The sequence below is a fragment of the Hippocampus zosterae genome, chromosome 13 (genome assembly GCF_025434085.1).
Source record: "Hippocampus zosterae strain Florida chromosome 13, ASM2543408v3, whole genome shotgun sequence".
NCBI classification, from domain to species: Eukaryota; Metazoa; Chordata; class Actinopteri; order Syngnathiformes; family Syngnathidae; genus Hippocampus; species Hippocampus zosterae.
In genome coordinates, this window is record NC_067463.1 from 4492963 (window position 1) to 4507282 (window position 14320).

Here is a 14320-nt window from a genome sequence, read left to right on the forward strand (position 1 = left end):
ATGAGCTCGGCCTTGTCAGGATTGAATCGTTACTTGTGCGGAATGCTTGCTCTTTTTGTTAAGAAGGATGTTAAAAGCTCGGGAGAAGCGTCGGTATGCAATTCGGAAATGCGGGCTCAGGCCGATTTTAAGACCGCAACGGTTGTTACACTGTGGGCGCCCGCGTATCTTTACAGATTCTCAATGGGATCAATGGATCAATGGGAGATGACTCCCATTGATCCTAATAAAATGGCATTCTTACATCAAAACACACGTGGGATAAAGAATTACAGTACTCTGAACGTCCGCTTGTGCACACTGTTTGAAATGAGGGGTGGTCCTGTGTCATCGCCCCACCCCTGATACCGTAGGGCCAACGACCAGTTCAGCTTTTGTTACCATGGCGACTTGCAACTAGCCAATAGTTACTACTTGTAGAAGCAGCACTTTACCGAAACGTTTCATGTCTCCTCGTTCTTTTCGTCATCTGCTCCTCTTATACCTTTATATATTGTCCATGCGCATTTGCGTGCTTGGGTCCTTGTGGGTGGTAGGGGTGGCCGCGGGTCGGGTTATTTATTTATTTATTTTTTAAAACAATGTCAAGCATTTTCAAGTTCTATGGTCTTGTATGAAAAGCGCTCTACAAGTTTGATTGATTGGCTGGGTGGGAGAATTGTTCTCTCTGTCCATGACGACAAAGGGAGGAGCAAAGGGCTGGATTCGAACCTGTGCACTGTGAAACGGACGGTGTCGACCACCATGCCGCCCACATATATACGACTGATGTTTGAACACAAACGGTGCAGCAACACTTTTTGACATTAAATTGCATATACAGTAAGAGCACTCACATTCTTTGGCAGGATTGCTTATGTTCTGCGGGGGCCTGACCTGTCTATACTGTACAGGAGAATGGCCATGAAAAATGGAATGCGGGTGAGGGCATTTCTGCTTGCAGCTTTGTCTTCTGTTTTTATGAGTGCGTGTATCTGCTCATGTAAAAAAAAAAAAAACGTGTTTTGTAAAATGGGCGAGTAAATGTCCTGTCCCCGTCAGATCCAACATGGCCTGACATGCTTCTAATTAGAGGACGTCCTTCCTAGTGCTGACCAGGTTATACTTAGCCTGCCCGCCTACATCCGACGACGTGACATTTCCAGCTGGTACAGGCTGCGACCCCTGCACCACTGCCCGTGAACTTGAAGGTTGCCCTGCCACCAACACCGCCCACCCCCCTCGCTGGCTTTTCTCCCTCTTGAATTACATGTACCCCCTGAACCCAGGCATGCCATGGTGTGGCACTGTGGCATTGCTCACCACATGGCACCTGTCCCGTTTTTGCTGAGCCCTCTACCCCGACGGCATGACACTCATTAATCAGAGGGGCCCCGAGTCGGCGCAGATGGATGAGGCGGGATGAAAGCGTTGGCGGGCCTTTGGCTGGTAGAGATGTTAGGTGAGATGGTCCTGTGGTGGGGTGGTAGAGGTGTCGATTTCTACTGTGGACAGGCTTCTGATTGTGAACGATGACCCTCAACCTGGACAATCTTTATCTCACAGAAGCACTGTTTAAGGCTGTGCCATGACAAACAGTCAGCCATAACACGGTGTACTTTTTTTAATGAAAATTTGAAGCTAGATGTCTTTCGAAAGTCTTGGTTTGGCACACTGTGTAATGAGATGCGACATGAGATACAAAGCGGGCTTTTATTGGAGGTGGCTCCGTGGCTAATTATTAATTATTCATCTAAGACGGATTAGATGTGGCCCAGTTTCTCTTGAAGACATCTGCGAAGCGACGGTGGCGGCGTTGGTGTGACAGCTCTCTCCAGAAGCTCCAGAAGGCTGCGTCCTTCGGCGATTGCCAGATAAGGATGACGAAGCCGTGATTTATATCGCCGTGTATGCAAGTTGCGCGAGAGTCTCACTATGGGAGGGGGATCACAGACGTGTAGGAGGACGAAAGTTGAGAATAAAGTCGGCGAAATAAATGATTTGAGGTGGGGATTAGTTGATGTTTCTCAAAGTGTGGTTCACGGACTGCTGGTGTACCGCATGCAGTGAAGCCGCCAATGTATGCTTAATGTTGCTTGCTTATTGATTTTTTTTCAACGTGTATGCGGTTCACATTGCCAATTTACAAACACAATTCCACCATCTTTTTATTCTCCACAGCAGCCAACCAGAGGGAGGCATTGAAGTCGCCCTTCCACGTGAAGGAAGAACCCAAAACAGAGGAAGCCTTGAGTCCGAGACCGGCCTCCCAGTGTCAAATCCCACCGAGCTTCCCCGGGACATTCTGCCAGGATGGGATAACAGGCTCCGCTGCAGCAGCTTCCGACCGCCCGGGGTCCCTCAGACCCACCCAAGGGAGCCCACCGGCTGCCAACAGCTTACTGAGCCAAGACATCAACATGAAAGTGGCCTCAGAGTTGCTGATCAAGCTTTCAGGTAGAATGAATACACACTTGGGCATCTGTACATGTCAGGGCAAGGTACCACTGTGGCATCCCATCGTCTGGTACTGGGAATGTATTGATGACAACGATCCTGATCATTTGAAACCTGTAAAACAGGCTGGCCGAACAGTCAAATACAAAATGAATACACTCGCAAGCAGTATGGAGCCGATGCTCAAACTGCGCTACGTGGTAAACGGCCAACCCGACTAACTCAATCTTTTATGTTTTTGTATTTGTATTTATCCATCCATCCATCCACCTTCTGATCCGCTTATCCTCACAAGGGTCATGGGGGGTGCTGGAGCCTATCCCCGCTGTCTTCGGCTGTAGGCGGGGACACGATGAACCGGTCGCCAGCCAATCGCAGGGCACAAAGATGAACAACCATCCGCGCTCTCACTGACACCTAGGAACAATTTAGAGCATTCAATCAGCCTGCCACGCATGTTTTTGGAATGTGGGAGGAAACCGGAGTACCCGGAGAAAACCCACGCAGGCCTGGGACATGCAAATTTCACACAGGGAGCTGGGATCTAACCCACGACCTCTGCACTGTGAGGTCGACGCGCTAACCACTCACCAATTTTGGTATTTGTTTTCCAAAAGAAAATGTATTTTCCATAGAAATAATTTGATTGAAGGTTGGTCATAAACTCCCGCAAGTTCTGACTTGCAAACAAAATTTGGTTCCTTTGCCATCATAGGATTATCATTGACCGAGGAACACGTTTTATTTATAATGACTGTAGATTGCTAGAAGTGCAGTCTGTAGCTCGCATACCTTCAAGCGTAATAAGAAAAAAAATGTCGTGCTTAGCAATGTTAAACGATTAAAATCCTCCTTGACCCACACGCCAAGCTACAGCCAGTAGTTTTTGTGTGAAATGGCTCACAACAACAACATGACCTCCCTGGTGTTGGTATCTCTTAAACGATTGCATTTACTGAGAGAATTGAGACGCTTCCAGGTCACGCACTGTTATTGATATTTTTTGCTACGGCGTTCTGCGTGTTTGGCCAAACAACAAGTTCATTCTTAGCTGTACTCCGCCAGACTGAAACACTTTGAAAGGGGGTACAATATGGGTGGCTTTCTTTTGTGGTATACCTTTACTATTTTTTTTCCCCTTCACACTGCCATGAAGCATAGTCACTTGAGAGCAAAAAATGGAATTATAGTCCTTGGACCCTGCAGTGTAAATCCAGCCTATTAGGTATATTAAAGATTGTTTCTACTGTTTTGCCCCCAACCTAAAAATAAATAAATTCTGAGGCCACCAATTAGAAAATGAGACCCTTGGTCTAATGCAACCGAGACACCCCCCTCTCCCCGGTTACATGGTAATGGCGCAAAATGATTTCGCCTCTGGAAACTGGTGCGTCATTGCTAAATCGCTTGCCTCCGTTTGTTTGAGTCCAAAATGAGCTGTGAATGCCAGGTCGACTTGGAGTGTGTTGTTTGTCCATTGCTGCAGAGTGACTCTCAGGCAATTTAAAAATGTCAACTGTGTGCCAACGAGTTCGGTGTTGAGTTGTTATTTGGAAAACGTCTAAATAAAAAAAAAATAAAAAAACATTCTGGTTGGCATACTTGTGATAAACTCAGTAATAAGCTGCTGCGAGCACACACCCGTCTTCCTATTCCACTGCTGCGGATCAGGAGTTTCCTTTGACTTCATTGTAGCTTGTGTCACCTCTTTGTGGGCACTAAAACTAGTGTGGTGTTTCTACCTCGGGTGTAACAAAATTTGAATTGGGAAATCGGCTTTGATTTAGATGATTCGGGTGCATCGTAGCAATTGGATGTCACTGTCGGTTCATTGCTCGGCAAAGAGTGGTCTCATTGATTTTGACAAAAGAATGGGAGAATCTCTCTTGATTGTTCTGAGCTCTTTACTCAATTCCGACTTTGTGTTGAGCAGAGCAAAGCTACCCAGAGGAGTTCATGGAGCTTCTCACGTTCAGACGACAAAATTGTTGACCAGGTGGTTGCAAAGCCTCCAAGTTGAAAAGTTGACTGTCAAACCAATCCAGAGAACACAATTACATTTTGTACATTTCAACACCAACCAGGTGCAATTAAACCATCAAATTTTGTTGAACTAAAGTACCGTGTTTTCCGCACTAAAAGGCGCACCTAAAAGCCTTCCATTTCTATTGCAAAGTATCTTATTGTATATTGGAGTTCACAGTCTGCAACATGGCCTGGAAGTGAAAGATGAACTGCATCTCATTGCAGCGATGCTGAGTTGCTGCGTGAAAGGGCTCGCAGATACAGCTTGCTGTGTTCCGTGCGAAAGACAAAGGCAGACGAATTCCATCGTTAAGTCTCCGATGTGGTATTTTTGCCATTTGAGTATCTTGACTATTTGTGTAGAAAGTACATCTATCCTGTACTTGTACAGCTTCCACCTCCTGTGTACGGACAGGATCTTTCATGTCATTTTACACTATTCTCCTGTGCCGCTGCTCGGTTGACCCAAGTTAGACAAAAGATGACGAACCGTTCATCTGATACTCGCTCGCTCGCTCTCTGTCCTCAGAGCGCAGTGCCGGTAGTTGCCAGGGCAACGTGAGGGTGGATGGGAGAGGATTGTGGAGAGTGACAGCCTTGACAAGAGTCTGGACCCTGGAGTGACCCCGGGGTGGGGGTAGGAGGAGATGTAAGGATGAGGAGAAGGGGGCCAGGGAAAGGTCGGCGCGTTCACAGTCACATGTGATTACAGTCAGGAGGTTCAAGGGCGTCCGCACAATCACCTCCTCTCTATGTCCACTGCAGAGGGGTCAGCGGGAGAGCAGCCATAATGCAATAAGGATGCATAATACGCAAATCACATTGAGGGGCCCCCGCCCCTCAATGTGATTTGTCAGTCAGAGCGGGTTTAAGTCTTAGCCGGAGCGTCCCAATGTGTCATACCGTAGTTGTGTGCAGGAAATCAATGTAGGCCTTTTCAATAAAAGGTTGGATTTGAATGATCGATTAATCGACCACAACAAAAATCTTCAGTTGCAGAAATTATATTAGAAATTGCAAAATGCCACAGACGGGCTATCGGAATAATAATGAAATGAGTAACAACTGCGAGAGCAGCAATGCGTACAAACAACATTCTACACATACTCACTGGCATATGTTCTGTTGCTACCGCTTAGTAGCGGACCTTCTCTGCTCTTCTTTTTTCTAGGAGCGCGCGGTGCTGACGATTGCTTAAAAATCATCACAAAAGATGACCTGTGATAGACTTGGGGATATATGATATGAACATAAGCCGTGTTGTCATCATTACTGCACATTGTGTGGTAACATGAATTGCATCATCCCGTTTTTAACTAGGTCACCCCCCCTCCCTTCCCCAGCCCCCAAACTCACAACCCTCCACTTCATCGCTCCTCACTTTCTTATCACACATTGGACGGTCATGCAACCACCCACATCTGTTTAAAAACTAATAAAAACGGGGGGGGAAAAACAGGCTGCTGGTGTCTGGGGGCTAATTACGCTGGGCTAAATAGTCCCCGGCGCCACCGACTAAAGGCGCACCAGCAGATGGGCTCTGGTGTTTGTGGGGTAAGGCATGGGGGGGGACCGATGTACGGTGGCGCCCTGACAGAGTGGCATCAATGCGGGTAACAGCCGTGATGCCCACTTGCCAGCTCGGTGTTGCTGCCATAGGTGTGAAATCACACGTTGTGCTCGCTGGCACTCGTTGGAATCAAAAGCCAGTCTGACCATTGAGGAGCTTGCAGACTACAAATGACCTGCCTGCACATTCACCTCAAACAAGAGTGATGGACTACCGTTGGCTATCAAAGGATGATTCAATAGGGACCGACGCAACGACAGTGAAGCTCCGACATAGCGAATGAGCCCTGTGCGAAAATCCTCATGTAACTAACACTCACACGAAAAGGTTTGTAATTGCCAAAAGGCTCTGGCCTGACTAAGCCCCCCCCCTCCCCCGAGTTTATGATCGATGCATGGCACCGCACCAAGATGCCACCAGATGGTGTCAAAGTAATGTAACATGACCATGGCCTGATATATATTCTGTCAAAGTTAAAAGTAGTTTATAAAAACAGTTTTATTTGTATTTACTTCCTCACGTGTGCAGCTCAACTTAGAGGAGTCTTTGGCGTGAACTGGACAAACGCCAAGTAAAGGGATTTTTACTCTCAATTTTACTCGCTTAACACTTGGTGGAGAAGTCAAAAGTAATTTGTGTGCTTTGCAAAGCCAAATTCAAATACCACGTTGGTTGTACATCTTTGATGTCTCATCTCACACCCGGCTCACGTTACCGCTAGTAAGCCTCGCAAATCAAAGCTGCCCGAATGTGGTATTTGTGGATTTTTTTGTAAAGGAAAACGATTTGGTTTGATCCAATGCATTCACATCTTTTTAATCCCAACCAGTTTTCTGATTCATCCTTCATTACACCCCTCCGAAAAAGTAGCACCCACACTGGATAGAGACATACCACACGTACACACGCACTCGCGCACCACACACCACGCAACACAATGCAATCACCCGGCCATGTCAATTGACACCGGTGGCGTAATCTGGCGTCATGTAAACCCTGCACTTGGTTTTGGGCGGCTGTCCTCACCGTGCACCCTTCGGTGTGTGGCCGCTCACTGACCCCTCCCAGCTTCTCAACCTGAGCGGAGTTCTTTCTGTCTCCTTGTTTATCACCGCTGCTGCCTCACAGTTGTCCCCCCCCCTCCTCTGCCCCCGTCCCCTTTTGTTGTTGCGTCAACCTTATATGGTGACTTATGTTTATGGCTGTTTGCGAGCTGGTTTAGCCGGGGCTCAATGGTAGCTGCAGCAGATGTGTGTGAAGTCTGCAGCTCCCACATGACACGCCGTCTCCACACTGCAGCCCTTTGAAGCGGCCTGAACTCTTCACCCCCTGTCTGACGAGCAGGTTGGAGAGAGTGGAGGAAGGAGATGTGCATGGGGGGGGGGGGGGGGGGGGGCAGGATGGATGCGGAATAACAGAGCAAGGACGGGGGTAGACTCGGATGTACCATGTAGGGGAGGGGGGGTTGTCACTTTGAATTGAGCCGTCTCCCCTCTCCCCTACGCTACCCCCAGGTGTTCTTTTTCTGGCATCGTTTGACAATGCCCCCACCCCCCGCCCCCTTAGCCTTCCGTCTACTCCTATGCCGGGCGCTGCGGCCAGCTTTGCATGCCGACGCGTCAAAGTGGGCCAATGCGTTTTTTGGGGGTTATTAACGCGCCGTGCCTTTATTTACCCGTCAGTGTGCGTGTGCGCCGCACTCGACTGAATCGTTGTTGACATGGGAAGTCAAGAGTTTATCGCTTTAAAACACAACAACCTCCGGGCTTTCTCACTTACTTCGACACGAAATAACAGCTGGCTGTTGTCATTTATTCCTAGTATATGTGCAATACATTGCACAGAGCCATTCAGGCTCACTTTTTGAAGTTGCGTTACCACCTACAATTCCACAAACATTTCGTTCGTTTTCTGCCTTCAACCAAACTGAACCAAGCCGATTGGTGAAAACGAGGTGCCGACCGATTAATCGGCCAACATTAGCGCTTTTAAAATCTGCAAAAATCGGTTGGTGGTAAAACGGTCAAATATTTGCCCGTCATTGATTTATTTCTTATAAGTTATTTTATTCAGCGTACCATTTACAATAGTTTACGTTGAAGTTCATCGGCTGATTAATTGGTTTATCTGCATTCAAATATCGGTATCGGCCACGAGGCTTGGGCCATCTGGACCTTTCTCTGCCTCATCTTGAGAAATGTTACCACCCTGCTTTCTATGCCGCCAACCCCACAAGGACCCTTGCCTGCCAGCCTGCCTGCCTGCCTTCCTATCGGATCTTTACCAGAATCTTCCATCATACTGCTTTTCACTGTCAAACCGGCCAGCTATCAGCCGCTGGCCAACGCTACCGACTCCTCCGCTAATATTGTCACTTAAATGGGCATTTTAGCGATATCTTATTACAGAAATCGTGATAAATGGAATTTTCTAGGGAATTGCTGCTGGGCTCTCCAGACGAAAAAAAAACAAAACTATGCAAATTGGTTGAGTTAGTAAATGGTTAACCGGTAGTTGGTGATGTTGCAATGGGTCTTAAAAACATTTTTCAAATACACTTTCTACTGGTTAGTACTCCTATGGGTGAAAAGGGGAAAGGCAAGCAATCTGATGACGATTTTGAATCCCATTATCAGTACGGTACAATTTAAAACTCAACATACAATATGCGCCTAATGCATAATAGACCCATTTCGTGCGGAAACGATACGAATTATGCGACAGACGATTTTCTTCAATGTGTTTTGAAATAAATAAATAAAAATAGTGCAAGAAACGGAATCTTCCTCGCCTCTTCACACATAGAACGTATTGTATTTACAGTATTGAACTCAAGCACCGCTAAAGAGTTCACTGGCGGATTTACTACATTTAATATTTCATCAACAACAAGCCACCTTCACTCCAGAAAACGCGTTGACTCATTTACAGGTTCAACCACTGAAAAAAAAAAGCATCAAGTGGCTTCACAATCAAGGACGCCAACAAAAAAAAAAGACGGCAATCGTGTCGCATTAACTGAGCTCATTTTTTATGCGAGGGATGTTTAGCGGGACCCAACGGGAGCACTCTTCCTAGTTTTTAAAAGCTTCAGCAGTTGTGATATACTCGAAGGACTTGCAATATTTTACAGCACGCTTGCTAAAAATATATATGCTAGAACAAAAGAGACGGAAAAGTGAAGTTCTACGGCTCTTCAACAGCTGTGCGTGTCATAAAAGTGACGACAAGTCTCTCACAAAGCAAAAATTGCTTCTACGCACAAGTGCTTCAAGTAACCTTGTGCATGTACCTGGAGGAAAAATGTTGTGGGCCTACCAAAAATCATGAACATTTTTTCTTTTGCCCCCCTCGAGAGCGAAATGTTTCCAACAGTTCCTGCGTCTCCGGAAAAAAGTAAAAGCTAACAGAAACTTTCATTTACAATTGCAGTAAATTTTAGTTCTCGATACTTGTAGTTCCTGAAACAAAAACAATCCCCCCCAAACGTTCCCAGATATTTCAAAAAATACTCCTTTCAGCCCTAAATTTTTACACATTACTTTCTCCGCTTGGTCGCTGATTGTTTTATTTGAGGCTTATTTTTTCCAAATTGTAGCACTTTTGGGTTTGGGTGGTTCCGTTGTAGTCTGAAGCAGGGTGAAGGCGTAAGCGGACTTCTTTTTATGGCAACAGAACATGAGGTCAAAGAAAAAGTATCATCGGCGTGGGAGTCGGGCCATATTTTTCCTCTTTTATGTGGTGACAAGTGGACTTGAGAGAGGGGATCCGGATGTTCTCCATCAGATACCTCCCACCCATGGCGTGCCATCTCCGGGTAACGCCGGTAAACATGTTTGTGTCGGCGGGGTGTAGGAGTTCAAGTTCATCGTCGTGACATTTAGCACGTGTTTTTTTTTCCTCCTCAGTTATTGAAGGTAGCGATCCAGTGACTGATGCTCAAGCGTCCCCTGGTTGACCCGCTATACCCCCTTAAAGCCTGCCAAGCACCGTCCCCCCCCCCCCCCCCCCCACCGCCACTACATCTCCGAGACCGACACGACCGCCCGATTAAGGGATTAGAGGGGTTTGATGGCTGTCTGTATCCTCTCCCTTTGTTCTGCCCACCAATCAAACTGCCACCTGGACTTTTATGAACTCCCCCAAGGGTTTCTTGTGCCTTTGTTTGTTTGCTCCCGGCACGCCCCCCAAAAATTATTTTATTTATTTTTTAATTTATTTTTGATGATTTGGTGTACAGCTTTGTTTTGACCCAAGGATACATTGATTCACTGCGGATCACGGGTCATTTCATTTTCGCAGAAATATACAGTATAAAATATATGTGTATACACACACAATGAATTATTTTTTTAAAATTAAATTGGAATATATGGAGATTTTGATTTTAGCCCTTTCAGGGACAGCGGTTACTAGAGTGGAGAACCTATCAGGTTCCAGCTTATATTATTGGTGCATGAAAGGGTTAACTAAAAAAAAAGGGAGCGGGGTGTAATACAAAAAGCAATGTCTTGATGTCAACTGACATTTTGTGCAAAAAGTATTTGACTCTCCTCAACAGTTGCTTCCCTCTTTGAGAAACATCCCAATGTTCTGTTGACAAAGCGGACTCATTTTTGTACACGATACTCAAAAGTAAAAATGTCAAGACTTGCTATATTGCTACCTCAAACCAGCAATAGCGGGCATAATTATTACAAAGCACCGTGTGTGCATTCATTAACACATCCGACGCTTGCAATCTGTTTGCCACCAAATGCAATTTAAGCCATCAAATTTTAATTGCCGTGAAATGTGCACAAGCTTTTTGGCCTCGAACCAAATGGTCGTAACCACATTCACACGTTATTACTCCCGAGAATGTGATTCATCATACATATTCTTTTCAATAAATGTCTACATTTGAGCTTCTCTCTCTGTCATTCATATCGGCAGAAATACAACCTGCAAATCCAAGAAGCAGCCCAAACTTTTATACACTTAGCTGTGTGTTTATCTGGGTTCGAGGGCACTGCGAGGTCACGCCAGCATCTGAAGGGAAGGGGGGGAGGGGGTAAAGCGAGGTCTGTGGTGTCTGGGTCCGCCAAAATGTGTATGATAGCCACGACGTTGATGATTGGCTTGACTGAGCACAAACGCCGTTGACTCAATGGGCGAGTCCAGTTGAATAGGTGACGTGAAGCAGGCGCGCTCAAAATAGTTAAGCGAGACGTGGCGTCTGTTCGGAATGCCCCCACCGACCGACTCTCCGAGCTTAGGCGGCGGCGTATTCGTAATGCAGTTGTGACTTAACTACAGGTCCAACATCATAAGTGGGCAGCTATTCAAAAGCGGTTTCCTTCTGTGCGTGTGTACAAATTCTTGATGACACGGAGCGCCGGTCGCTACAGTGATTTTTATTTGAATGCAGTCAAAGTCTTGACATCAATTTTGTGCATCGATCACTCCAATGTACATTCAAAGGAGATTTCCTTCATGAGTCTTGTTGAAGTTGAGCATCAGTCACACGGCAGCTTTTGCACGGAGACTGGCTGAACGCCGTGTGCCTGCGCGCGAAATGACACGTTATCGAGCAATAAAAACAGCTTGTGAATAACTGTCCACTGAAGTGAGTCTCAGCGTGTGAGATGACACGCCGGGTAGTACAACTTTGACATCAAGTCTCGTGCACATAAAAGGAAAGTGTTGAATTTAAGGCAGAATTTATGTGCGGAATTACAGAACAGTGATGCCTCGAGATACATGTGATCCAACTCCCGAGTCTTCTTCGCGATACGAGCCGTCATTTGTCCAATCGCAAACTTGAGAAACAAGCGCCGTATGGTGGCGGTGAACGTCGGTCGACTCGCTGCGCTAAGCAGCGGTTTGGCAAATGTTAAAGCGCTCCTCAAAAACAGAGGCATCAATCTGTGTGGCGCTACTCCCACTGAAAGTTTGCGGTCAGACTACACAAAACGTCGTAGCTTTGCCTTATGAAAAGGTCAGCGTAGCATGCTAACGTTAGCATCGATAGTCAAGGTTTCGGAAGCAATGGATATTTGGAGCAGGAGACTTCGACAGTTCAGCTTGCCGTTTTTTTGTGCTTCAAGCATGACGAGCGAATCTTCTTCCCGCACAGAGAACAACAAAGACGGCCACTTCCAGAAGGTGAAGGTAAAAGCGGAGCCCATGGAGGTTGACCCGGCCCCCGCCGAAGTTTCCTTGCCCGTCCCCCCACCTGCTCCGCCTCCCCACCTGCTGGCTTTCGGCACTTTAGGGACGCGCGACAAGACCGAGCCAGCCCTGGAGCCTCTGCCGCGCCCCCAAAAGGACCTCTTCTCCCAGGACATCTCGGTCAAAATGGCCTCCGAGCTCCTCTTCAAATTGTCAGGTGTGTTTCGAAACACGTTTGTCCAACCGCCTCAAGCAACAGCAAGGACGGCAGATGTGCGTGTGCGCGCGCGTGCTGTAAAACCTTCCATTTGTGTCCTCGCCGTTGTAAAGTCAAGGACGCGACTTATCACGAGTGACCACGTGGCTGACATTGAAGCTTAAATAGGTGTGAGTCCTGATGAAGTTGGGCAGCCGTCACCACTTTGGACATTTATTCCAAATTCATTTCTTTCGTTAGACGAGTCTTTAATGGAGTCGGTCACTGCTGTGGACAATTATGATGTAAAAGTTTCACATTCTGCCATTATGGATAAGGCTGGGCGATTCATCGACATGTCATCATGATTTTCATTCAAAACGTTCTGATCGAAGAAAAACGATTAACGTCCCCAACGTTGCAATGTGTAGATGCGAGTTCCTATGTTGTGAAAGCGCCCGTGCTTTCGGGTGTTTAAAGACACGTGAGTTGAAGTGGACTGTAAAACTAAAACGCACCACAAAAGGAATCATACATATATGTGGTGAGCGCGTCGACCGCACAGTGCAGAGGTACCGGGTTCAATTCCAGCTCCGGCCTCCCTGTGTGGAGTGTGCATGTTCTCCCTGGGCCTGCGTGGATTTTCTCCGGGGACTCCGGTTTCCTCCCACACTGCCAAAACATGTGTGGCAGGCTGATTGAATGCTCAAAATTGTCCCTAGGTGGGAGTGTGAGCGCGGATGGTTGTTCGTCTGTGTGTGCCCTGCGATTGGCTGGCGACCGGTTCAGGATGTCCCCCGCCTACTGCCCAAAGACAGCTGGGATAGGCTCCAGCACCGCCCGCGACTTTTGTCTGGATAAAGCGGTTCAGAAAATGGTTGGACATATTCAATGGAGACATACTTCATTTTCGAAACATTGCCAGTGCTTGATGAAGTTGCTTATCAGTCACTATGGATACGATAAAACTTTCCACTTCCATCCTCTGGTTTTCGAGTCGAGTAAAACTACTTCTCCTGTACAAGTGCCCACATGGCTGAGATCGAAGCGGTTTGGCCACTTGTTTGTACTTCTTCATGAAGGGGAGAACATTTTACACGCATTTAACACACTAGGTTATCTTTAGGCATGTAGCCTTGCGTACGTACCCACCTTTACACGCCCCCACCTCCCCACCGGGGCTGTACAAATGTCCGCCACAATCCACTCCTTCTCTCATTCTGTCTCCCTTGACTCGTTTTCAGACATGCCGGCTGAAGCACACTTGGCTGCGCACCCGCCCCCCTCCCGCCTTTACATTTCTCCCGTGCCGCATTGCCATGGCAACGTGGAAAGAGACCTCTGTCCTTGGCGAGTGGTGTGACAAAATGCGGGTGGGGTGGGGTGGGGGCTGCCACCCAGGCAGACCGGGGCATCTCTGGGGCCTGGCAAACTGCAGCAACTGCCACAAAGGAGTATCTGGATGCAAAGGGAAATGGTACATGGTGGAAGGTGGGTGGGTGCGGGGGTCTCGGTGCAAGGCTGTCACACAATGAGCAATCAATATGAATTACCCGCAGCGGTAAGACCTCAGAAATGCGTCGGTGGCAAGGTCGGCGAGAACGACGGGGGGGGGGGGCACTCGGCCGCTTTGGAGATGCTCCTCGTCTCCTTGAAAGTCGCACGTGCGGCTTCTCCTTCTCTTTCGTGGCTGTCGGCAGCATGTTTTCTGTCTGATTTGACATAGCGTGTTCGAACCGCTGATAAATGTCAATCAGGTAAGGCCAGGGATGTTGTTGGATTGCACCGTGGCTAGAAGAGAGGGGTTGTCAGAGCTTCTTTACAGTTCTGAGGGGGGGCGGGGGGAAATACAAATCATTTTGACAGCTGCAACTGGTCCAAAGTGCTCGTGATCAAGTTTTTACTGACTAAAAAAAGATGTTACCAAGTTTTCAATATAT

At 47.3% G+C, this 14320-nt stretch overlaps 2 protein-coding genes across 4 annotated transcripts in view; both read left to right on the top strand.

Moving 5' to 3' along the window:
- Positions 1–14320, top strand: part of LOC127612838 (uncharacterized) — a 99295-nt gene that overhangs the window by 53162 nt on the left and 31813 nt on the right. The gene's annotated exons all lie outside the window — the stretch shown is intronic.
- The window catches only part of znf827 (zinc finger protein 827), a 72479-nt gene that overhangs the window by 43424 nt on the left and 14735 nt on the right, over positions 1–14320 (top strand). For 2 of the 3 annotated variants that reach the window (XM_052083604.1, XM_052083606.1), the window contains exons 5-6: positions 2161–2436; positions 12150–12401. In XM_052083604.1, coding sequence (XP_051939564.1) covers positions 2161–2436; positions 12150–12401 — 528 coding nt within the window. The remainder of the gene's footprint in view (positions 1–2160; positions 2437–12149; positions 12402–14320) is intronic. The other variant, XM_052083605.1, reaches the window with a different exon arrangement.